Source organism: Meles meles, chromosome 2 (genome assembly GCF_922984935.1).
Source record: "Meles meles chromosome 2, mMelMel3.1 paternal haplotype, whole genome shotgun sequence".
In the NCBI taxonomy this organism is placed as follows: Eukaryota; Metazoa; Chordata; class Mammalia; order Carnivora; family Mustelidae; genus Meles; species Meles meles.
The window spans coordinates 104,739,095-104,766,482 of NC_060067.1; the positions used below are offsets into that span (position 1 = coordinate 104,739,095).

Below are 27,388 nucleotides of genomic sequence, written 5' to 3' on the forward strand. Positions count from 1 at the left end.
GGAAAGTGTCTGCTGCATTGTTGTTCATTGCTGTTCACACTATCGAATGTGGAAATGATACTTGATATGTTCAGTCATGCTTTATAGAAGAAAATGCTTTGGCTTATTAAGTCTATGTAGCCCCAAAATGCATAGACATTGGGAGCATCTAGGAGGTACACACATTCAGTGAATCTGATTGTTTGAAAAACATGATCAAGACCTCTGGGGAAAAGAAAATCACATTTCATTCCGTGGTTACATTCATAAGAAGTCAAGCTTTGTAAATAGATGGGTAAATTAAATACTCTCAGGCTAATAAATTAGTAATTCCATGTATTGGATATTTATTAAGAATAGGCACTGGACCATCATTATTTATATGGGGTTTTACTTAATCTTCCCAAATACTCCATGGGGTTGGTATTATTAACTCAAATTTCCACATGAGAAACTGAAGTTCAATGAGATTTTGTAACTTGCCTGAGATGAAACCTCTAGTTATTGGATGAGCCAGGATGTAAACCAATGTAGAAATGATATCAAAGCCCTTGTTTTCTTAAACCCTACACCAGCATTTTATCTGTTTTGTCTTTGCTCACTCTTTTCTTAAATTGTTACAGAGTAATCTTCAGTTTAAGTGGGAACAAGAGCCACCTCTCATATTCCCATTTTCTAAAGATTTAGAGCCCATTTCCTATTTGATAGGCTGCTGCAGTCAAGATTTTAAAATCCAGTTTCTATCTTGGCATGATAGTCCAGACAATTCCCCAGAGCTATCATATCTACAAACATATGCCTCTGTGCTTAAACTTGAACCTCATCCAAACCCCAAGGTTATTATTGAGTAAAATCCTCCTCCTGGTTTATCTAGGTATCTGGAAAGTTTCCCTCTGGCACTAGAGCTGTGAATCACAACCTCTCATTCGTGCCATCTAAGGACAGAGAAATGGGACACCTGTGCTTTTCATTTTGTGGTAACATGATTCAGGAAATGTCCCACCAAAATCAGGTTTCCGGTGAAATGGAAGAGCTTTGGTGAAAGATTTAGTGACAGAAATTGCTGGGGGCGGAGGTAAGGGTAGAAATTGCCAGTGAACTTCGCACTGATATGGCTACCGTGTTTGGGTCATGGAGGTCTCCTTGGCACTATGCTCCAGCCACATCAGACTGCACTCCTTTATGAGAATTTCCTGTACTCTGCTGCCTTGGGGCCTCTATGCCATTTGTCATTCAGAAAGTCATCTGCTTTGGGGTGCCTGGGTGGTACAGTCGGTTAAGTGCCTGTTTCTGCTCAGGTCATGATCTCAGGGCCATGAGATCAAGCCCTGTGAGATACATCGCCCCATGTTGAGCTCCTTGCTCAGTGCAGAGTCAGCTTGAGATTCTCTCTGTATTAGTTAGCTATTTCTGGAGAAAAAAAAATCACCCCAAAACTTGAAGGCTTAAAACAATACTGTTTGTTCACAATTCTCTGGATTGCCAATTTGAACAAGTTTCAGCTGGGATGGCTTGTCTCCAGGTGTTGTTGGCAGGCTTTATTCATGTGTTTGCAATATATAACCAGAGGCCACCTGGCTGAGGAGACCATACTCTCATGCTCAAGGCCTTGACCATGTTGTTGAAGTAATTGGGTAGTTGAGCCTTCTCTCTCCCTGAGCAGAGAGTGGATGTCACAAGGCTGTTGTAGAACATCATTTTGCCACATTTTATTGGTCAAACCAAGCCAGGAAGCTAGCCCATATGTCATGTATGGAAATTAAAATATGACTCCAACTGTTTTCAGTTGGTCTTACTGTTTTCATTTCCTTATCTATTTTTCTATCATCTTCCTCAAAGTTGCAACTCATGATTGGTAAATGCAAAAACTGTGAACACATTCTATTGACTTTTCTCTGTAATTTTTATTTTGAAGTAATTTTATACTTAACAGAAAATTGCAAAACTAGTACTGGTAGTTTCCAGATATCCTTCAAACAGCTTAACATCTTGTATAACCAGTACAATGGTCAGAAAAGGAAATGAAGTGTGCTTTTGTACTATTAACTAAACTAAACACTATATTTGAATTTCAACACTACATTCTTTTACTGTTCTAGAATTTATCCAGTCTTCCATTCACATTTTTTTTTTTTTGTTACTCTGCGGTAGTCTTCCACAGTCTTAAAACACTGAGGTTCGGGCGCCTGGGTGGCTCAGTGGGTTAAGCCTTTGCCTTCGGCTCAGGTCATGATCTCAGAGTCCTGGGATCAAGTCCCGCATCGGGCTCTCTGCTCAGCAGGGAGCCTGCTTCCCTCTCTCTCTCTCTGCCTGCCTCTCTGCCTACTTGTGATCTCTCTCTGTCAAATAAATAAATAAAATCTTAAAAAAAAAATGTTAAAAAAAAAACCAAAACACTGAGGTTCCTCAGTCTTATCTTTAATGACCTTGATATTTTGGAAGTATATTGACCCATTATTTTGTCAAGTGTCCCTCATTTGAGTTTGTTCATGTCTAATGTTTTCTCATGATTCGACACAATCACATGCATGTTGGGCAAAAGTACTACAGAGATGGTACTGTGTCCTCCTCACTTGTATCACAGGTTTATGATGGGAATGTGTGTTATTCCTTGGTACTGTTGACCTTGGTCATTTGGTTAAGGTGGTCTCTGTCTGGTTTCTCACTAAAAATTTACTGTCTTTGCTTTTAATAGTTAGGAGATACTTTGAAACTATGAAATTCTCCTCAAACTTTCATCCACTAAATCAAACACTGAACGGTGGTTTTGGCTGCAACAATTACAACTTCAGTGTTTGTTTAGGTGATTTTCTATTCTCCTCTTCCTTCTATATTTATTCATTGAAATCTACTATCAGGAAGATTTTCCTTTCTCATTTATTTATATCACTATGAATTCAATATTTGTTTTATCTCATGGGTAGCATTATGTATGTTGCTGCTCAAATATGTAAGCCATAATATTTTTAATTAGGAAAAAACTCTTCTATAATCATAGAGGCACTTGACACACTCAAAAAATTTTTGCTAAACAAAAAAATTAAAATTCTGATTGTAAATCTCTCTACATTGAAATACGTAGATATTTGAGCTGAAATATTTTCACAAGTACTAGCTTTTGGCCTCCATTTGAATTCTCTTCTTTATTTTTACAAAATAAGTTCACCAAATAAATTGTTTCTATTTACGATTTTTGAATATTTTTCCAAATGTAGATATTGTAAAATCTGGTACAGAATATTATTTTTTTCTATTTAATAGGAACTCCATCAAAACTTCTTTCTATAAGTCAAGTTTTCCAAAATGTTATTATAGAATTTTAAAATTAAATCATCTTTACCATGTAAACCCACTTTTTTAAAGCTAACTCCCGGTCTTAGTAGTGATAAACTTCAGTGTCTTCCTATTTGCAATTGCATTTTCAGTAATTACAATTGTAAAGATTAAAAAGCAGAAGTAGTTCTTTTTCCTCTTTCTTTGTTGAATACTTTAACTAAAGACTTCTCATTAATTTTGAGTAAAATGTCAATTTCTAAAAGTTGATTACTGACAAGCTACAAACAAAGAAAATATTACCATCATGCATAAGATTGTTTCTTAAATTAATATCGACTTTATCCTCCAGATATTGTATTTAGTTTACTCTAACTTTGTATGTATAAAGCTGTGTGAATTTTGACTACAGTTACCATTTCAACTAATAGACTATCACAGCTTTAGTACATAATCACCACAATCTCAATTTCTGTTCCATAGATTTCTTGTCTTTATTTTTATATATTTTTTAAAGATTTTATTTATTTATTTGACAGACAGATAGAGAGCACAAGTAGGCAGAGTGGCAGGCAGAGGGAGAGGGAGAAGCAGGCTCCCTGCTGAGCAGGGAGCCCCATGTGGGATTTGATCCCAGAACCCTGGGATCAGGACCCAAGTTGAAGGCAGACGCTGAACCGACTGAGCCACCCAGAAGCCCCATAGATTTCTTACTTTAATAAAAATACTAGTTTACTGAGATGTTGTGCTCCCCCAAAATATGTGTTCATATTTTCATTCGCATTCACAAGCTTAATTTTTAAAGTAAGAATAGCATTCACAATTCACAAAATTCACCTTGGAAACAATAAACTTCCAAAAATTTTCTTCTGTTCTGTGAATTGGTTAAACTTTTTTTTTTTTTTTAAGATTTATTCACTCATTTATTTTAGAGAGAGAGAGAAAGTGAGGGGAGGAGCAGAGGGAGAGAGAGAGAGAGGAACTTTAGCAGGTTCCACACTGAGCATGGAGCCTGGTGCAGGTTGGATCCCAAGACCCTGAGACGATGACCTGAACTGAAACCAAGAGTCAGATGTTAAACTAACTCTGCCATCCAGTGCCCCTGGTTAAATATTTTTTTTATCATCATAGGAAATAATTGATTTTTAAATTTAATTTACCTGCTCACACTGTTTAAAACTGTCATAATTTGACTGTTCGTAAACTCCTCTGCCATTGGTATCAACGCATTAATTACCATTGCATTACATTTCTCATGGGCCCAAGGAAACTCAGAATTAAAAGTGAAAACAATCAGCTTAGGATAACTGTCCTTTGACCTAATGAAGCCATACTGCATGAAGTGCTCAATGTCACCCACTTCTGCAGCTGCAAGTGTGAAACCGCATGCCCTTGGGCTTAAAATCGTAGGTAAGATTTCCACAAGTGGGAAGAAGTTTGGGAAGAAGTTTCCAAGGGAAAGGAGCAGCACGAACAGAAGCTGGTCCGCGAATGCCAAATGCCATGGTTTGAAAATAATGGGCACAGCCTTTATAAAGCAATGACTAACTTCTGATGTAGATATTGCTGCTGCTTCCGCAGATTTCTGTCTTCTGATTTTCTTATGGTCAGTGATAGTATTAAGAGCCCCGTGGTGGATAGCGAGCGCTCTGTGTGTTAAATGCTCATCATCAACTTTCTTCAGCAACAGAAAATCAATACTTAATGTTTATTAAACATGCATAGACGAGACCCTTGCTTCTGAAAGGGCTTATTGCAAAACATAACCAGATCATTAAGTAAGTGTAACCAGTTAGCATAACCAGATCATTAAAAAGTTATGGATTTATATCATAAGATAAATTACCAAACTATTGTAGCAACGGCATCTAGATACTCTGTAGCAGGACTGCAAAGCTGCTACCTCTCACAGGAATTTCGCTTACATCTAATCTTTAATTCCCTATAGGTCCTACTAAAACCCACTGACTAGTATCCTGGGGGCTTCATGCCTCTCACAGGTCTTGGCATGGGCCGCCCATCATGGGCCCTGACATAGTCACTGCTATCCCCAGTGGACAGCAGAATCTGTAGCCTCAGACACATCCCCCAGCACAGCCAGAACAGGAAGCAGTTAGTCGAGCTTCACGTCCAAATGTGGTCTTTTTATCAGCCAGTGCAGTGCGTGCTGTACTTCAAAAGGTTGGGAAAGGAGGGACGGGCTGTCTTTCGGAGTTTACCATGTGTTACAGGGAGAACTCTGTCAAATATACCTGCCTCTTATATTCTACTAGGAGAGACCAGTTAGAAATGGAGTACAATGTAGTGGTCTCACCAAATCTCTTATAGTACAATGATTAGTAATGATCCTCCTTAAAAAGGAGACATTCCGGGGCGTCTGGGTGGCTCAGTGGTTTAAGCCTCTGCCTTCGGCTCAGGTCATGATCTCACGGTCCTGGGATCGAGCCCCGCGTCGGGCTCTCTGCTCAAGCGGGAAGCCTGTTTCTCCCTCTCTCTCTGCCTGTCTCTCTGCCTACTTGTGATCTCTCTCTCTGTCAAATAAATAAAATATTAAAAAAAAAAAAAAAGGAGACATTCCAGGACAAATGCTAAACTGGACTGAATGCTAGAACAATAGGCTAAAACCAGGATGTTCTAGGTAAATTAGTACACTTGCCTCCTTAAAGCTGGAATTGTCTTTGACTTTAGCATAGGTAACCAAACCTGTGCTAAAGTCAAAGACTTTAAATCTTTATTTAACGATTTAAATTTTATTTAAATCTTTAAACCCTAAATCTTGTTTATGCTTCATTGGACATTTCTCTTTAATCTGATCCCCCTTTTTATTCTCATTGTATCCTCCATAGTCTAGATGCTTGCTACCACATGCCTGCACATTATTTATGACAACATATTTACTAGTCTAGGACTCATTTTTTCCTTCATTCCATTCTCTTCCTACTTACCATCATTTTCTTTCTCCAGAAACTTGTGTGTGTCATCACACCCTTGCTGAAAAATCTCTCAGTTTTTCCTCAGTACCTGCAGAGTAAATTCCAAATTTGATTCCAAGTATAATCTGTCTCTATTCTGCACTTGCAGGATTTGGAGAGAGAGTGTGTGCTCATATGTGCAAATAGGAGGAGGGGTAGAGGGAGAGAATCTTCAAGCAGACTCCCCACTGAGCACGGAGCCAGATGGGGCTTGATCTCACAATCCATGAGATCATGAACTGAGTTGAAACCAAGAGCCAGAGGCTTAACCAACTGAGCCATCCAGGTGCCCCTAAGATTCATTTCTGATTCACTTTTGCTTCAGATTCATCCTTCACTCTTGCTTGGCTTGATCTCTTGCCATTTCCTAAACATGCTTGACATTTGGCATTTGCTGTCCGTGCTTTTGTTTATGCTGTTGCTTCTGCATAGTCTTCCAGACTTGGACCCCACTTGTTGAAATCTGGACTGTAACTCCAAGCCCAAGTAACATCTTCAAGGATCCTTCTGTGATTTCCCATCTAGAAATAGTCTTCTTATCCTCTGAAGTTCTGCAGTAGTGTAGAAAATAGTCTGATGGTGTATTACCCAAATAACTTCATTTCAAGGAGCTTTTCAATGGCAAACTTTTGGAGGACAGAGATGATCTCTTTCATCTTTTGATACCAAACAATGCCACACAGTACCTATATATACACTGGTACTTAATTACTATTCATTGAGTGAATTAATAAATGAATGGCCAATCAATCCACACTAAAGTAATAATGAACAGAGTCCTTCCTTCAGAAAATACATTTACAGCTCATTAGAAACTATGTTAGCTCAGGTTGCCGTAACAAAATATCATAGGTTGGGGGGAGGAAAGCTTTAAACAACAGACATTTCTGACAGTTCTGGAGGCTCGGAAATCTAAGATTAAGGTGCCAGCTGCTTCAGTTCCTAGTGAGGACCTCCTTCCTGGCTTACAGATAGCTACCCTCCTGTTGTGTCCTCACATGGTGAAAAGGGAGAGAGGGCGCTCTGGTCTCTCTTTCTTTCCTTATGCTAAACCCATTATGGAGACCCTCTCCTCACCTCATGATTTCATCTAAACCAAAATTACCTCCCAAAAGCCTTGCCTTCAAATATCATTACACTGAGGGTTAGGGCTTCAGCATATGAATTTTGGGGAACACAAACATTCAGTACAGAATAGGGACATTCAGTCACAAGTAATGGTTAAATTGAAACCTGTCTGTAGGAGAATCTTTTTGAGTGAGCTGACCTTTGGGTCTATAAAACACTACAAATAGGGTGATTCACCTTTGCATAATATCATCCTTGCTTATTAAACTTGGGTCTCCCATAAATACTAAACAAGATCAATTTCATTTTTAAACTCTGATTTTCTTTAATAAATAAAACCGCAATGAGTAAAGACATAAGGTGTGAGTGTGTTTGTGTCTATGTAAGTCTCAAAGAAAGGATCCACTTCAAACTGATAACAGTGGTTACTTATCAGGAAGATGGTGGCATTGAAGAGGTATATTACTCTTGTACTCCTGATTTGTTTTTAATATTTTTGTAGGGAACATACACTGCATGTTATATCTGAAATAGGAAAATAACCAAAAATATTTAAAGATGTCTTAGGCTCTGTGGCACTATGTATATGATATCTCCGATGTGGTAACTGCCTTCAAAAAGTTTACAATATGGTATTCCCTTTGCAACTTCCAAGACATGGAGGGGATAAAAATTTGGCTCAATTCTTCTTCAATGATAGCTTTGTGTTTTTTTCCAAAATCTCACCAGAGTAAGAAATTAATCCTGTGACTGAGAGTAAAAATATATTTAGAAAGCAAGTAATATAGAGGAAAAAGGGAAAGCATGGGAAAAGTAGAACTTGCGTGTTTTAGAAATTATAAAAACCCTTCACACAAAAAATTTTTCAATCCCAAAGCCAATGGATTCATACACTTGAGATCTGAAAAAACACTGACTAAAATCGGTAAAGCTATGAAAGTATTTAAATATTTAATTCTTTAAGGATTGAGTGAGTGTTAGCCATAAAACAAAATGAGAGAACATCTGGAAGGCAAGGAGGTTGAAAGATTGAAAATTAAAAAGCAAATTGTGTGCTTTAGTGCTACTGTGGGACTTCAGCAAATGGATAGAAACCCATTTGAAGACAAATAGAGAGTTTGTGTAATTACAATGAGCCTGAAGATGGGTTTAGCATTTATACATCTCCCGGGAAGCTTGGTGAGTCAGAAACACAAAACCAAAGCAAAGGGAGGTTATTAAAATATTATTTCCTGTTGTATTGTAGAACTCGAGAAGAGAGCAAACATACCGATTACTTGCATGGCCGGTTCCACGTCTGTTGTGGCCTCTTCCAACAATGACAGCAGTTTGGCTGATATCTGATGCACTGATTCAATGTTGCTAAACAAGCTATCCACGTCCAGCCGATCAATCTGAAGAAACACAAATAGTGAGCACCAGCTGATGGAGAGAGACGCATTGTATTTAGGATGTTTTCTCCCACTAAACAGTAAGCATTTTAAATGCCAAACCGTGCTGCTTCCATCGACCGTTCCTGTAAACATTCTTATTTGGGATTTCTAGAGTAAATGTGCAGTTTTTCATGCAAATAAAGTGTGTGTGTGTGGGGGGTGCTGCATCTGTTCCCTCTGCCTTTTTCTTTATTTTGACCAAGTTTTAATGACCCAAATATACACATACATATTCCTATAAAACCAGAGCCTGAAGAAGATTTAAGCCACCTATTCAGTACTTTTATTAACTGCCATCTATGAGGGTACATACTAGTGTGTATGAATTTAGAACACTTTAATGCTTATACAGCAGAAGTCAGACCTTACTCTAGGCAAGTAACTATTTTCAAAGCTGTTTTAAAACCACAGATGTTCTAAAAGTGATGACAAGTAGATGTGCTGAGTTGCTTCCTGCTTTTTTCTTAAAAGAAATGTGAATGGAAATTTCACCAAACATGTTCTACTAATTAAAGATTCATCATATTTTGTAACTTCACGCGCACACTCAAAAACCAGTATAATCATTCCTGGCTCTTAGAGCTGGTGCTTATGGTATTTTATTTATTCATCCATTTCTCCCTCTTTAACTATTTCCTGAGGTCCTTCTATATATCAAGAATTGTAATAGAAACCCAACTCTGTCTTAGGCATTGGATGATAAGTAGAGGGATGACCAACCATCCTAAGCTATCTAAATAGAATTTGATGAGATATGTGCCCTGATTTTGCTGGATCTTACTCTAAATTTTTCTCTTGAGTTTAAGTCTAATCTCCTTTCATAATCAAATAGTGTCTAGTTGGCTTATGAACAGATTGGTACAGACTCCACTGGGCTACCACAGGGAATAGGAGTAGGTGACTTTCTCCATGGTTTACTGCAGGTGAGGTCATAGGTGGATAATCACGTCATCAATACTCAAGTCATGGAAGAGCTTCACAGATGGAAAGCAGAATTGCCTGTTCCAAACCAGGTCAGTATTTTAGGGGTGAGAGGGACAGGGGGTTCAGCTAAGGATCAAAAAAGGAGGCCAAGAAATGAAGGGGAATTGGGAATAAGGGATAGAGGGGAAGAGGCAGATGTGGAGGAATTCTAGAGACAGAAGTCAACACTGTAGTTTCTTCTTCATACTCTCAGCATCTGTCTCTTTGGGTGAGCTAAGTCTGTGGTGAGGGAAGGGGAGGGGAGGAAGGAGGCAGGTTGCTCATCTTTTTATCCCATCCTTTTTTGATTCTGACTCAGCCGTTGTGCCCCATACCAGACAGAGATATTATTCTGATAAGGATATTCTGTTATTAAACATGAAACATTGTTTTACATTCCACCTTTTTAAAACTTTGGTGACTATGTCAATTATTTCTTATGCAATATGATCTAGATATCCGCATTCCTTCCAAGCATCATGGGAAATTCCTCACCTTCCTATCATCAGTCTTGTCCTCAAGAAAACTCCCACCCCCAGCCTTGTTTGTAATCAAATTCCACATGGTTCTATGTAATGGATTTATTTCAATATTTTAAGTATTATTTAATTTTATATTTGAAATTTTTAAATTTAAAAAACATTTTATGTCTTCTAAAATAATCTGTATCTCTGTACTGTATCATTACATTGCAATCATTATTAACTCTTAAGGTATCTAAGTATCTCATGAAATGTTCCTTTAAGTAGTTATTCTATTTGGATAGGGCACATATGACTTTTCCACCTGAAATCTATAGCTACTCAAGACTTTCAGTTTCTAATTTACAAAATGTATTTAATATTATACAGAGTATCTAAAGGGCAAATAATAGTTACATTACTCTTTTTGTTAAATGATAATTTGAAATAGCTAAAGATGTCATATATTTCTAGGTACCACTGATTTAATACATTATTTATTCTAAGGAATGGCTTTATGCATTGAGTATTAATTAAATAGCAATGGCATAAATTTGCTTAGTGCAAAATATGTTTTCCAAAAATTGTATATGAATCAGATTTTGGGGAAAGGAGCAGAGGGATAGTCTTTTTTTTTTTTTCCCAAAGATTTTATTTATCTATTTGAGAGAAAATACATGAGGGGGGAAGAGAGAGGGAGAGAACCATGCTACCTGCTCAACAGGGAGTATGATACAAGGCTTGATCCCAGGACCCTATGATCTGAGCCGAAGGCAGAAGGCTACTGAGCCACCCAGGTGTTCAGTGAGAGAGAATCTTGAGAAGACTCCATGCTGAGCATGGAGCCTGACATGGGACTTGTTCTCATGACCTGGAGATCACAACCTGAGCAGAAACTAAGAGTTGGACGCTCAACTGACTGAGCCATCCAGGTGGCTCCAGATTAGCTCATTTTAGATGTGCTAGTTGAATTTTTCTTAAAATCATATTTTGAAATGAATCCTAACATAAAAATTTCATCCCCAGTTTGTTTGCTTTATATGATAAAAGATCAGATGTAATTGATACAGTGTACTTTGTTGTTATTTAATTTTGTTATGAAAACTTTATTCTGAAAAGTTTAAATCCTTTTTATTTATTATTTCACATGTCATTACAGCTTCTCTGTAAGATATGATTGAGTTTGAAGATAGGAAAATTCACGTGAAGAGGGGTGCCATGCTCAAAATTAGGAAGTCAGGACAGAGTTGGGACTAGAAATTGACCCTTTAATCCTATACGTTAGTCCATTACCAGCAAATACTTGCAGAATATTTTGCCATCTCTGGATTTTTTGGCTTGTTCCTGAGTTTTTCACTAAGTTGTCACTTCTACAGTTTCTTTCTCAAGGTTAGAATCCTGCATATCTAACTTAGATTTTAAATTCATTTTTCAAGGATTTAATTCTATATTCTATCTATGATCTTAGCTCAATGTGGCAAATACTAAGTAACAAAAATATAGCATTTAATTTCATTTCTTTTTGAAGGACAGAAAGGATTAAAACATCAATTGGCCTGTATCACCATGGGCCTATGGGGATTCTGTGAATCATAAAAGAAATTCACATTCAGTCACTGCTTTGCCAGGAACAAACAAATGTCTGATCTAAATAGGCTTTTAAAACTGGTAGATGACTTTATAATTATTGATAAAAATTCAAAGAAGCATTTATATTTATTTATTAATCATTCACTAGAAATAGGCAATGCTCTAAAAGCTTAAGCTGAGTTATATTTTAAATGGATTAAAATTTTATTTTTTGGAAAAAAAGATTCAGTCTAAGTATACATTATCCTAAGCAAAGTCAATGTATAATAATTCAAATGTACAAAACAAAAATTAAAGGTTAGTGTTTCTGGTGGCAACTTAATACTTTGCTTCACAAATATATTCATCACAAGATATACTCCAAATGGCAAGTTCTCATTACACTTTATTAATGTTGAATTTATAGTTGTGTGCATGCAAAACTCCCCAGGTATAAATATCTAAGTAAAGGAAAACAGACTTACAACATTTTATCAATTCAGAGACTACTACAATCACTGGGGTAGAATTACTTTGTGCCCCACAAGCACCTCACACCCACTGTATTCAAAACATTCCTTGCATTTTCCTGCATTTATTTCCCGGCCTGAGCTCTTGTGCTCACAAATGCTTTGCCCTCATGAAACCTTGCAACATTCTACCTGTCTGGAATGAAGATGGTAGTGACAGTGTTTGTCCAATAGTTTTGACCATCTCTCTGTCCTTTCTGTTGCTTTTTTGGGGGAAGCCACAGCTCCCCAACTCTACCTGATCTGGTGGAATTGTCAGTCATGAAGCTCTGCTCCTTTCCCTGTTCCCTACAGGGTGGGCATATGACCTAGCTGGCCACAGGCATTGGCTCAGGATGGGCAGGTTCCCAAGCAGAGCCAATAAGAATCTTCCTTGATTTTTAATGAATGGTTCTTGGGAAGTAGAAGGGCCTGGTTTATAATGCCTTAAGTATGTAAGTTTCTGTCTTTGTCAGTTATCTTTGTGGAGAGTTTACTGGGATCAAGTTGATAGAGAGGGAAGGCTAAGCCTGGATCTCGCTTGCCTAAAGCATGACATCCTTATTACAGAAGCTAATAAATTGCCTTTTGATTTAAGCTAGTTTGAATTTTGTTACCTGTAACCAATAGGGAACTAATACATTTTTCTTTATTTCTAGCCCCAAATCTCACTTCCTCTTAAGAAAAGTTTCCTGCTCTCTTGATTAAAATTAACCTCTTCCTCTCTTTTGCTTCCATGACTCTTGCTTTGTATGACTCAATGCTGATATTGAAACCCACCATATATACCAGAGATATTTATTAATTTATCTGTCTCTATGTCAAAACTGTGAACTCCTCCAGGACAACTGTCTTTGTGAGTTATTTGAATACCCTACTGTATCTGATAAACTCCTTGGTTCATATCTAGTTACACAATGGAATTTTGACCATTTAAATGGAATCTACTCACTATAATTCAAATGATATATTTACTCTGTGGAAGCCATCAATAAATGTTCCTCGTAATCACTCTATTGGGCTCTGAAAAACAAGTACAGTGTAAAAGATCAAAAGTGGTATGAAGAAAAAGAATAAAAATCACCTAATTTCCTTGTTAAAAATATCCCATTAAGTGGGTATTTTATAACTTTCTTCTTAATTTTTATCTACAAAGGCAAACTGTTGTACTCAGTTTGGCTATTAGTATACCTGGAAAATTTGCTGACAGAGGGCAAATTTCCCATTAGTTCACACTTGGGAAATTCCTGTTTATTGTTTTCTGTTTAATGAGCCCTGGGACACTCAGCCTAAAACCCAGTCACAGAAAGAATAACTAAACAGTCTGAGGTGTCAGCAGATCTCCAATCGTGGACACCTTTAAAAGTGAACATCGAAAAGAAGTCTAGGGGGCGCCTGGGTGGCTCAGTGGGTTAATGTCTCTGCCTTTGGCTCAGGTCATGATTCTGGGGTCCTGGGATAGAGCCCCACATCAGGCTCTCTGCTCAGCAGGGAGTCTGCTTCCTCCCCTCTCTCTCTCTGCCTGCCTCTCTGTCAAATAAATAAATAAAATAAAATAAAATAAAAGAAGTCTAGGAACAAACTCTTAAAAAAAACCAAACACTATTATCATAAAAGTAGTTCATGTTCATTGTAGAAAATTAAAGATGGGCAGATAAGTAAACGAAAGATTACACAAACAGCTAGAATCCTACCACATAGCAATAACCACTGATATTCTGAGGTATGTCCTGTCAAGTTGTTTTTCTCTGAGTGTGTACATCTGTACAAAATACTTATACACTTCAAATTGTGTTTTAAAATTTGCCTTTTTTAAGGGTGCCTGCGTGGCTCAATAAGTTAAGCATCTGGCTCAGGTCATGATGCCAGAGTCCTGGAACTGAGCCCCAGTGGGACTTCCTGCTCAGCAGGGAGTCTGCTTCTTCCTCCCTTTGCCCCTCCCCTTGCTCATGCTCTCTCTTGCTCTCTCTCTCAACCAAATAAAAATGAAATCTTTAAAAATAAATTAAATAAAACAAAATTTGCCTTTTTAAACTTAGTGTAACAGGAACATCTTTTTATGCCATTGATTTTCCTCAATTGCACCATTTTTAATGTCAACATTATGTAGAAATACTTTAGTCTATTTAACCAGTCACTAAATCTTTGAAATCTAAATAGAATGTCATTTTCACTATTATAAGCAGCTCTCCTGGTTAAAGCCAGGTTTACACACATGATTATTTCCACATGGTAAATTTCATAACTATGGAGCTAAAGTTATTAGTATTTCTTAAGGATTTTAGCAAGTCTTGACAAATTTTAGCAGCAATTACAAACATGGTTTTTCTTCTAATAACTGCGGATTAAAAGACCTCAATTAGATATTACTGTCCTGACCTCAATTTAGAAATATATTTTTCAGCTTCTAATTTGATGATCAAAATCACACAACTTTAAAGTTATACACACACACAATTGTAGAAGAGCGATGACAATAAATAACATTGATTTTGCAGATCATAGTGATTTCCATCAACCAAATGCTTCCTGGAAACTGTTTCTGGAAAAGATTTCAGTGCTTCTATTTGATGTGGTTTGGCAGTAAATCTAGGTTCAACATAGGTTCCAATATTGGGCCCTTAATCAGAATTCATACTGAGGAAATCATAATGAGGAAAGTAACTTGAACATTGTCTGGTTCAGTCTTACAGAACGCGGGTCCCATTCACCCCTTCTAGAAGGCATTTCCATGCACAGCATTGTGGGGAAACCTGGGTGTGTTCTCTAGATTAGTTTGCCCCATTGTTAATCTTGGAGCCTAAAGGCCAAATGATATTAAGATTGTAACTGTAAAAAGTAGGAGGAGAAAGGAGGAAAAGCTGAAAATATATAGAAACCTATAAGAAGTGGAAACCCAATGGGAACATTCTGAGGGGAAAGAACCAGGTCTTGTTTTATTGTTTTAGTGAGGCAGTTGAGAAGGAAAGGCTTGTGAGACAGAAATTGCAGCAAGTAGAAAAGAGGATGTTGGCAGAAGGCCCTGGCAACCACAGGGCTAGGATAATTATCTAATTACTAGGAAATTTACACAGACAGTTGGCTTCTGGATTACAAAGCTTTTCAGGGTAAACTAGCCATTATTTCATCAGGTTTCTCAAAACTGCTGATTTGTGTGTGTAAGGTTTCCTGCTGTGCAGCTAGATTCTAAACTGGCTAATTGAGTCAAACTACAAATTGAGTCAATATCACAGCTAGATAGCAAGTTTTTTAACTAATCTTGCAGTTAAATGCCCAACTTGCCCGATAACTATCCGGAAACAGGCCAGAAGACAGAATGTGGACAGACCTCTTTCAGGATGTCAATCTCTTTGCAAAAGTAAGGTTGGGATTCTGAGACAGACATCTCATTCAGCTTGTGAAAGAGGAAAAGCAGAGCCCACAGAGGTGAGTAAAGGCCAAGCCAGAGACTATGGTCCCATTTAAGAAATTCCTGAGACCTCTGAGAGAGGAAGAGGATTGAGACGTTCCTTCCAAACTTTGTTTTGACTATTAATAGAAAAGTCAACTTCTATTGATACCCTTGGATAAAAGCAAATAGTTAATCAAGGATCCCTGGCTTTATTTCTCTTACCTGCCTTGACACAGGGACAGGCAGGAAAGAAGTTACTTGGGGTTAGTGGTGGTCTTCACGTTTGCTCTTCTTTCCTACTTAGAGTTTTGTATGAAATGCCCAGATGACAAGAAGTACTGCTAGGAATAGCCCTTCCGAGCTAAAGATCCAGTAAATCTTATGACCCTTTAGAAATTCTAAAAAGAAAACATGGAATAAACACTTAAGTTATATTGTCAAAATACAGAGGGCAGGTGTTTGGGCACTCCATGTAGTAACTGAACCACTAAATTCCAGATTCCAAATCCCAGGGTCATGATTAGTTCAATCCTGTGTCACCTAGACCTCAGATAGCAATAGTTTCACCCCACGATCTCTAGCATTCTTTGAGCCTTTTTTTTTCTTTCTTTCTTTTTTTTTTTTTTTGGTGACTCCATATCAGGTCCTACTTTGTGCCTCTGAAAAAGCTTCTAAACTCATCTTTTTTCCTGGTTCCCCAAATCAGCTTGCTTGATACTTTCGGTCTTTCATGAATGTAAGTTTAATAAGGTTTATAACACAATGATGAACTCTCTTACTTTAAAACATTCAGTTTCTCCAAGTTGCCTACAGAAAAGACCCCAAATTCCTCAGCCTGACAGTTTTGTCTGGCTAAGCCCTACCTTGTCTTATTCCAGTTATTTTTATTTTATAAGAACCAACTGCTCCAATCAAAAGGAATGGCTTGTCCTCACACTCGCCCCATGCTACCTCACTTACAACTGATAACCTACAAATTTTGGGCTCCTGTACTGCTCTTCAGACCATACATTTGCCTAACTGGTATTTATTTGATATAGATTCTATCCCTTCACCAGGACTTCCTAGACCATTCACACAGCCTGAAGTCATTCATAAACAATCAATAAGCAATTATTGCTGCTCATATCCCAGACGCTGTATTAGGTCTTGGGAATACAGCTGTGAGCAAAGAGACAAAAATCCATGCCGCACACAGGACACAAGTAAATGAGATAAATAAGTAAAATATATGATATGTAAATAGGGTTAAATTCTATAGGGATAAAATCAAGCAGAGATAGGGAACTTGGGAGAAATTGCAGCACTGGGAATGCCTCACCCAAATCCCCTTGGTCCTAAATGTTCCTATATACACTGAAAAGCTTCCTGCTGCTACTCTCTTTCTCTATCTAAAAGGCTTTCTCTGACCACAGATTCCTACTCTGTCTACCTAAAAGGAAGTCCACTGTGTCAGGAATGAACACTGCCAGGAGCATCCCTCAAACAATGTCTAACAGGAATTGGTGGATCAATAACCTTCACATGTCACAGCTCTGAGGTGTGTTCTATATAGTGCCCTAGAGCCCCCAAAGGGATGTGAGCTCCAGTGGGTTTCAGAAGCAATCTCTTCCTGAGTATATCTACATTGTGTTCTTTTTCTTCTCTGTTTCATGTCCTTAGTCCTTTACTGCTATTCCAGGGGATCATCTCTCAAATAAATGACTTGCTCAAAAATGCTTTTTACCTGGATCTGCTTCTGAAGGAATCCAGTGTAAGACAGAGGGAGGTGGTCAAGGAATGTTTTACTGAGTGAAGGCATGGCGAAGGTGAAGGAGCCAGCCATGAGGTTTTCTAGGGGAAGGACTTTCAAGGCAAAGAAAACAGCAAGAGCAAAGGGCTTGAAACAATAATGTTCCTGGCTTATTCACTGAACACACAGATGGCCAGAATGTAGGAACAGACAGGGTTAGAGGGAATGAGGAATCAGCTTGCATAGGACCTTGTAGGACATTATAAAAATATTAGGTTTAATCAGAATGAGATGAGAAGTCATTGGAAGGTTTTGAGTCGGAAAGGGAAATGATCTGACTGATATTTTTAGAAGAATTACATTGGCTGCTTGATTGAGACAAAGATGGAAAAAAGAGAGATGGGTCTTGAGGCAGGTGTAATAGTTTAGGTAGTTATTGGCGGGTTCTTCAATCAGAGTGGATGTAATGGAGGAGGTGAAAAGTGGTCTAATTCTGCATAAATTCTGAAGGCAGAGCTGATAGAATTTGCTGGTAGATCCAATATAGAGTTTAAGAGAAAGAAAAGTCAAGGATGACATCAGGGATTTTTGCCCAAGCTGCCATCCACTAAGGTGAGAGTGACTGCAGAGAGAACAAATTTTAAAAGGAAATTTGGGAGCTTAGCTTTGGACTAATATTAAATTGGAGATGCCTTGTGGACATCACATAGAAATTTGACTGGGGAGTTGGATATAAACAGAGCAAGCTTTCAGGGAAAATGTCTAGGCTAGAGATAAATATTTGTCAACCATTAGCATGGTAGAGGGGATTGAAAGGCATGAAACCAGATCAGATTCTCAACAGAGTGAATGTAAACAAAAGAAAGAAGAGGGCCACAGGCTGAGCCTTGATCTACTTTGGTGTTTAGCAAAGTTGGAGTACTATGGGGAAACCAGGTGCACATGGAGTCTTGGAATACAGGAAAAGGAAATGGTTCTATCAAATGCTATTAAGAGGTCAGGAAAGTGAGTGCCTCCATCTGCTAATGTCTAAAGCAATTGTTTGCTGCATAACTAATTAGCATAACTAATCATGAACACCTTCTGTTGTGATCATTTCTAGCATTGTCTTGAAATACATCTTTGATTGTTACTTGGCTTCTTATGTGTTTATAAGTTATTTTCTTGACCAGGTTGTAAACTCTTCTAGGGCAGGACTATGACAAATTTCCTTGATTCCCATGCAGAACTCAGAGGAGGGCATTGTATGCAATAGACACTTGACAAACACTTAACCTTTTAATTTGCATATTCAACTAAAATACCACATTCTTCATGAAATACGGCTTAGTTAATCTGTCTGAAAGTGATCTGTCCCTTCTGTGAACTCCAATAACACTCATTGTCTGCACTTATCAATTATTGTTTTGCATTACACATTATCATTTCATAGCTGTGAGTCTTGTCATCTCTAACTAGGGACCCTTAGTCTTTGATGGCAAGGATGAGTTTCACATGTCTTTATGTATTCCAAGTGGTCTAAAATTAATTAATTATTTAACTCATGTAATCATCAACCTTGTCTGTATTCAAAGTGCCTTAAATAAGTGCTTATTAATAAATATAATTTTCCCCAATACGTATTTTCTTTCTGGCCAGCACTATTTAGTCTTTGGAATCCAAGATTTATGGCCCTGTACTGATTCACACAACCATATTGATCTATGCCTGAGTAAAGCTGCCCCATCATCTCTGGCATTTCATTCGAGAGGCTTATAACATCATGATAATAATTACAGCCACTAAAATTTTGTTGCTTATTTTCACAAATAAAAGCAAATTAAAATAATGGTTTATGCAACTCAGTTCTGAGAAGTGAGGTGATGAGCACAAGATCATGTTACCCAGGCTAAAGGATGACTTTCCTAGATATTAAAATGGATCTGTGTACCGCATCTCTTTCTCCCTCTTTCTCTCTCTCTCCCTTTTTCAATTCTGGACATACCAACCCCTGAACTGAACTGGAAAATGCATTCATTTATCTCCTCACTTGGCCCAGCAGGTTTTGATCTGGAATATAGATTATAAAAATTAGAGAAAACTGAAATTGCCACAAAATGGAGCTTATGAGGTGCTTATAAATGTAACAACACAGAGGAGAGCTTCCATCATAAAGCTATAATACAAGGATTAAAAAGAAATCCCTCATTTTTTGAGCTGAGGTTTTTGGAACCAGCAAAGATAAGAGATTTCCTACCCATGAAAAGAATTTTCACATACTAGAATATTGATACATCAGTTCCACACCCAACTGAATCTGAATCCAATCTGACAGCAAACTATATGCCTTCCAAGATGACAAAACAGAAAAGTCCTTTCCAAGGAAAATGGGGAAGGGCATGGTGACGACTCTGTCAGTAACTTGAGAAAGAGGCCAGTTACATATTATATATTAATACAGTCACTTTGTGGTTGCCAGCACCGTTTACTTGCATGATTTTTATTTTTAAATTTAACATTGCACAATTATAATCTTCTCCAGCACTTAAGAATTGCCCTTATTTAAAAAAAAATTTTTTTTTTTAAAGTAAGTTCTGCAACTAATGTGGAACTTAAACTCACAACCCTGAAACCAAGAGTTGCATGCTCTACCTACTGAGCCTGCGAGGTGTCCCAAGAACTGCCCTTACTAGTAAATGTTTTAAAAAGTAAATAAAGAGTGATCGATACTTTTTTCTGACTTTTCTAATATGACGTTAAGTATCTGACCTTATAATGGTGAAACAATGGCCCAGATTATGTAATAAATATTACAGTTTTACAAAGGGGGTGAAAATTAAGTCTCTGATTAAAAAAACGTAAAGGTGTCGTTACACAGATCATGGGATTTTTCATTGTGATGTGATCTTAGTAACCATGAAAATCAGTATTTTTAATTTATTGAAGGATATGTGTATTGATATTTAAAGCAGACTTCCAGTAAGAGTATAGTATTTTACTATTTTAAAAAATTTTTAAAGGTTTTATTTATTCATTTGACAGGGAGAGAGAGTGTGTTAGCAGGGGGAGCAATAAAGGAAGAGAGAGAAGCAGGCTCTCTGCTGAGGAGGGAGCATGATGCAGGATTTGATCATGACCTGAGCCTCCCAGGTGCCCCAAGAGTATAATATTTTAAAATAAGCACAGTAGCTCAGAAATGACAGCAAGAAGAAGAATTAAAAATTCAAACATATTTCTTTGAGTCATTGGTCCCAGCATCTCAATTATAGTTAGTGTGAGTTGCTTTGATTTTCTCAGATTCTTATTTAATATAATGAACAGAATTCCTATTTATGCTCTGCTTTCTGACTTCCTGAGCAGATTTTGTTTTCATATTATCAGCCTAGCTTTGATCTCTGCACTCTGAAGTCTGTGAAGTCCTGTGACTGAGGAGTTTGACATCAGGAACTGCTGAACTATAGGGGAGAAGAGACCAGACTGAGTAAGACATGGAAGTGAGAAAGGGATTTAGTTGGCTTTTCCCTACATTTGTTTTGCAATCTAGAAGGACTTCTGGTGTTCCAAGCATAGAAGGAGAAAGAGCCAAGACATGCAGGAAGTTATTATTATTTTTTGAATGTTTTATTTATTTATTTTAGAGGGAAAGAGCACACATGTGTGAGCAGGAGGCAGGGTTGTGGGGTGGGTGAGGGGCAGAGGAGCAAGGAGAGGGTGAGAGACTCTCCAGAGGACTCTGTGCTCTGTGTGGAGCCTGACATGAGGCTAAATCTCATGATCCTGATCAGGACCTGAGCTGAAACCAAGAGTCAAATGCTCAAATGACTGAGCCACCCAGGTGCCCTGATACACAGGAAATTATTATATGCTATAGAGTTCCTCTAAACAACCTAATGTGTGTTCTTACACTAAAAATACAGTCTCTATCTTTCTGAAACCACAATAAAAAGAGGATTCATTGAAAAGTTTGACAAAAATCAAAGTAAGAGAGGAAAATATTTTGTTCTTACATATATAATATTACACATTTATTTAAAAGCATCATGTGGGGGCACCTAGGTGGCTCAGTGGGTTAAGCCTCTGTCTTTGGCTCAGGTCATGATCTCAGGGTCCTGAGATCAAGCCCCGCATTGGGCTCTCTGCTCAGTGGGGAGCCTACTTCCTTCTCTCTCTCTGCCTGCCTCTCTGCCTACTTATGATCTCTCTCTCTCTGTGTCAAATAAATAAATAGAATCTTTAAAAAAAAATAAAATCATCATGTGTTTAAAGAGAGAAAGGAAGAGAGAGGAAGAAAATAAAGGCATTATATTTTTAAACTTTTAATTTTTAAATATAATTGTAGATTCATATGCATTAAAAAATCATTTTTTTGTATATATACACAGAATGTCCTGTGTCCCCTCTGCCCAGTTTCCCCAGTTGTAATATCTTGTAAAAGTATAATACTTGTGCACTGGATTTTGATGTGATATGATAGAATATACTATGAATGGAATATGGTGACTATTTGTATAAATGAGACATGTCTATGAGAAATCAACATCTTGATTCCACTTAGTTCAGGGCAATTTTTATGGAGGAAATATTTGTATAAATGAGACATGTCTATGAGAAATCAACATCTTGATTCCACTTAGTTCAGGGCAATTTTTATGGAGGAAACAGAGTTTTAGAAAGTAAGTTTAAAATAAATTTAAAATAATTTAAGTTTGAAATAAATTTAAGAAATGTATGGTCAGTGTGCCAAGGTGAAATACTTTTGAGGCCCAGAATATAATCTGAAAATTTTGCAAGTTAACAGAGATATGAATAGTAGCTGGGTAATTATATGAGGCCAGAATTAATCTGAAACCAAAAGCAGACAATGATATTATAGGGAAAGAAAACGGTGGACCAGTATCTCTCATGAATATAGATACCAAAATCCTTCACAAAATATTAACAAATTGAATCCAACAATGTATATGAAGAATTATACATCATAATTGAATGGGATTTTTTGCAGATATGCAAGACTAATTCAACATTCAAAAATCAATTAATGTTATCCATCACCACTCAACAAATTAAAAAAGAAAAATTACATGGTCATATCAGTAGATGTAGAAAAAGCATCTGACAAAACCCAATACCCATTTATGATAATAACTCTCAATAACTAGGAACAGAGAAGAATTTCCTTAACTTGATAAAAAAGTTCTAGATAATGCAATATGACAAAAAAATTAAACAAATAAAAGGTACACAGATTGGACAGGAAGAAATAAAACTGTCTTTGGCACAGGTGACATGATTGTCTTTATAGAAAATCCAAAAGAATCCACCAAAAAACCCCTCCTGCAACTTAAAAGTGATTACAACAAGTTTGCAGAATGTACGGTTAATATGCAAAAGTAAATGGTTTTTTGTATACTTGCAATGAACAAATAGAATTTGAAATTAAAAACACAATACCATTTGCATTAGCACTCCAAAAATTGAAACACTTAGCTATAAATCTATCAAAATATGTACAGGACATATATGAGGGAACTGAAACTACCTGACTTCAAGACTTACTATTAAGCTTCAGTAATCAAGACAGTGTAGTGTTGGCAAAAGGAAAGGCAAATAGGAGAGAGAGAGAGGCAAGATGGCAGAGGAGTAGCAGACCGAAATGACATCAGAGTTGAGCTAGATAGTTATCAAACCATTCCAAACACCTACAAACTCAACAGGATATAGAAGAGAAGAGCAGCAATTCTAGGAACAGAAAATCAACACTTTCTGAAAGGTAGGACATGTAGAGAAGTGAATCCAAAGCAATGGGAAGATAAACTATGGGGGGAGGGGCCGGCTCGTAGCACGTGGTGGAGCACTCGAGCACAAAATCAGAACTTTTAGAAGTCTGCTCCACTGAGGGATATTGCTCCAGAGGCTAAACTGGGGGTGGAGCCCTCTCAGGGACAACTTGGTCTCAGTTCCCATGGGGTCACAGAAGGATCTGGGGTGTCTGAGTGTAGCAGAGCTCACAGTTATCAGAGCAGGGAAGGCAACTACAGAGACAGAGCCGAGGGGTGAGGTCTCAACTCAAGGTTACCTTAAACCGTGACCTGCAGCACAGTCAGACCACTGGTCTTTGAGCAGGGACCCCACAAGCAGATCCAGGGAGACTCACCTTTCTCCTCTGGAGGCAGGAATCTACTGGGTTTGGAGACTCCAAATGGGGCTGTGCGCCAGAGACAGAAATACTCAGTCACAGGCCAGGTGAGCCCAGGGCGCAGCCAGAGACCAGGGAGAGAGGAGTGATTGCTTATCTCTGAGGGTGCACTGAGGATTGGGGCCCTGAGTTCTCCAATCCTCCAGGCTGGAGATTGGGAGGCCACCATTTTCATTGCCCTCCTCTAGAGCTCTATGGAAAGCATTCAGGGAACAAAAACTCCTGAAAGCAAACTGAGCAGATTTCTTAGACTGGCCGCTGGCAAGGGCTGCACAAATCCACCTCCAGCAAAGACATTTGAGAATCACTACAACAGGCCCCTCCCGCAGAAGATCAGCAAGAACATCCAGCCAAGACCAAGCTCACTGAACAGTGGAATATCAGAACTAGGGGAAAGCAATGCATGGAATGAATGGTTTTCTCCCATGATCCTTTAGTCTTGCAAAGTTAAATTAAATTTTTTTAATTTTATTTTTTTCTTATTCTAATTTTTGAAACTTTTCCTCTTTTCTCTTTTAATGTTTTTTAACTAGTTTATCTTAACTAAAAAAAAAAAAAAACTTTTTAAACCTTCACTATTAAAGTTATATTTTATCCTTCATTGTATTTAACCTTATTTTTTGTATACATATAGGGTTTTTCTTTCTTTCTTTCTTTCTTTTTTTTTTGATACAATTTCTTCTAATAGATCAAAATATACCCTAAATCTAGCACAGGGCTTTGTTCTAGTCTCCAGCCTGAGCACATTCTCCACATTCTCTCTCTCTCTCTTTTTTTTTTTCCCTTCTTTCTTTTCCCAACCAACTTATCTTATCAATTCCTTTTTTAGAATTTTTTTTAAGTTTTCATCTTTACAGTCATATTGCATCCCTTCATTGTGTTTACCCTTATTTTTGTATATATATCTTTTTCTTTTTAAAAAATATTGGGAGGCAGTTTCTTCTAAGAAACCAAAAAACACCCAAAATCAAGTGGGTGGCTCTGTTCTATTCACCAGTGTAATATATATATATATATATATATATATATTTTTTTAATTTCTTTTTACTCCCTTTCTTCTCCCCCTGGTTTGGGGTCTCTTCTGACATGGTTGGTGTACATTTTTCTGGGGTGTTTCTCTTGTTCATATATTCTTATCTGGATAAAATGACAAGGCAGAAAAACTCACCACAAAAAAAGAAAAAGAGGCAGTACCAATGGCTAGGGACCTAATCAATACAGACATTAGTAATATGTCAGATCTAGAGTTCAGAATGACAATTCTCAAGGTGCTAGCTGGGCTCAAAAATGACATGGAAGATATTAGAGAAACCCTGTCTGGAGAAATAAAATCCCTTTCTGGAGAAATAAAAGAACTAAAATCTAATCAAGCTAAAATCAGAAAAGGTATTAATGAGGTACAATCAAGAATGGAAGCTCTTATTGCTAGGATAAATGAGAAGAGAGAATTAGTGATATAGAAGACCAAATGACAGAGAATAAAGAAGCTGAGCAAAGAGACAAACAACTACTGGACCACAAGGGGAGAATTCGAGAGATAAGTGATACCGTAAGACGAAACAATAATAGAATAATTGGGATTCCAGAAGAAGAAGAATGAGAGAGGGACAGAAGGCATATTGGAGCAAGTTATAAGAGAGAGTTTCCCTAATATGGCAAAGGGAACAAGCATCGAAATCCAGGAGGCACAGGGAACCCACCTCAAAATCAATAAAAATAAGTCCACACCCTGTTATCTAATAGTGAAATTTACTAGTGACACATGTGGGGAGGGGCCGGTGACCCCCAGTGAGAAAGAGAAAATCCTGAAAGCAGCTCAGGACAAGAAGTTTGTAACATACAACAGTAGAAATATTAGATTGGCAGCAGACTTATCCACAGAGACCTGGCAGGCCAGAAAGAACTGGCACGATATATTCAGCACACTAAACAAGAGAAACATGCAGCCAAGAATACTATATCCAGCTAGGCTATCATTGAAAATAGAAGGAGAGATAAAAAGATTCCAGGACAAACAAAAATTGAAAGAATTTGCAAACACCCAAACCAGCTCTACAGGAAATATTGAAAGGGGTCCTCTAAGCAAAGAGAGAGCCTAAAAGTAAGAGAACAGAAAGGAACAGAGAAAATACACAGTGCCAGTCACCTTACAGATAATACAATGGCACTAAATTCATATCTTTCAAAGTTACCCTGAATGTAAACGGGCTAAAGGTCCCAATCAAAAGACACAGGGTATCAGAATGGATTAAAAAACAAGACCATATATATACTGTCTGCAAGAAACTTATTTTAGACCCAAAGACACCTCCAGATTTAAAGTGAGAGGGTAGAAAACAATTTACCATGTCAATGGACATCACAAGAAAGCTGGGGGGGAATCCTTATATCAGATCAATTAGATTTGAAGCCAAAGACTATAATAAGAGATGAGGAAGGACACTATATCATACTCAAAGGGTCTGTCCCACAAAAAGATCTAACTATTTTAAATATCTATGCCTCTAACATGGGAGCAGCCAATTATATAAACCAATTAATAACAAAATCAAAGAAACACTTCAACAATAATACAGTAATAGGAGGGGAATTTAACACCCCCCTCACTGAAATGGACAGATCATCCAAGCAAAAGATCAATAAGGAAATAAAGGCCTTGAATGACACACTGTACCAGATGGACATCACAGACATATTCAAAACATTCCATCCCAAAGCAACAGAATACACATTCTTCTCTAGTGCACACGGAACATTCTTCAGAATAGATCACATCCTGGATCACAAATCAGGTCTCAGCCTGTATCAAAAGATTGGGATCATTCCCTACATATTTTCAGACCACAATGTTTTGAAACTATAACTAAACCTCAGGAGGAAAGTTGGAAAGAACCCAAATACATGGAGACTAAAGAATATCCTTCTAAAGAATGAATGAGTCAGCCAGAAAATTAAAGAAGAATTGAAAAAATTCATGGAAACAAATGAAAATGAAAACACAACTGTTCAAAATCTGTAGGACAGGGCAAAGACAGTCCTGAGAGGAAAGTATATAGCCATACAAGCCTTTCTCAAGAAACAAGAAAGGGCTCAAACACACACCCTAACCCTACACCAAAGGAGCTGGAGAAAAAACAGCAAAGAAAGCCTAAACCTAGAAAGAGAAAAATTATAAAGATCAGAGCAGAAATCAATGAAACAGAAACAACAACAACAACAACAAAAAAAAAACAATAGGACAAATCAACAAAACTAGGAGTGGTTCTTTGAAGGAACTAATGAGATTGATAAACCCCTTGCCAGACTTACCAAAAAGAAAAGAGAAAGGACCTAAATTAATAAAGTCATGAATGAAATAGGAGAGATCATAACCAACACCAAAGAAAGACAAACAATTACAAGAACATATTATGAGCAACCATATGCCAGCAAATTTGACAATCTGGAAGAAATGGATGCATTCCTAGACACATATAAACTACCAAAACCAAACCAGGAAGAAATAGAAAACCTGAACAGACTCATAACCAATAAGGACATTGAAGCAGTCATCAAAAATCTCCCAACAAACAAGAGTCCAAGGTCAGATGGCTTCCCAGGGGAATTCTACCAAACATTTAAAGAAGAATTAATACCTATTCTCCTGAAACTATTTTAAAAAAATTAGAAATGGAAGGAAAACTTCCAAACTCATTTTATGAGCCCAGCATTACCTTGATCCCAAAACCAGACAAAGACCCCATCAAAAAAGAGAATTACAGGCCAATATCCTTGATGAACATGGATGCAAAAATTCTCACCAAAATACTAGCTAATAAGATCCAACAGTACATTAAAAGGATATTCACCACAACCAGTGGGAT

General features: G+C 37.5%; 1 protein-coding gene across 3 annotated transcripts in view; it reads right to left on the minus strand.

Moving 5' to 3' along the window:
- The window catches only part of ARHGEF38 (Rho guanine nucleotide exchange factor 38), a 142,738-nt gene that overhangs the window by 67,860 nt on the left and 47,490 nt on the right, over positions 1-27,388 (minus strand). For all 3 annotated transcript variants that reach the window (XR_006816824.1, XR_006816825.1, XM_045994778.1), the window contains exon 3: positions 8,563-8,686. Coding sequence is in view for 1 of the 3 variants with exons in the window: in XM_045994778.1 (XP_045850734.1) it covers positions 8,563-8,686 (124 nt within the window). In the remaining 2 variants the exon portion in view is untranslated. The remainder of the gene's footprint in view (positions 1-8,562; positions 8,687-27,388) is intronic.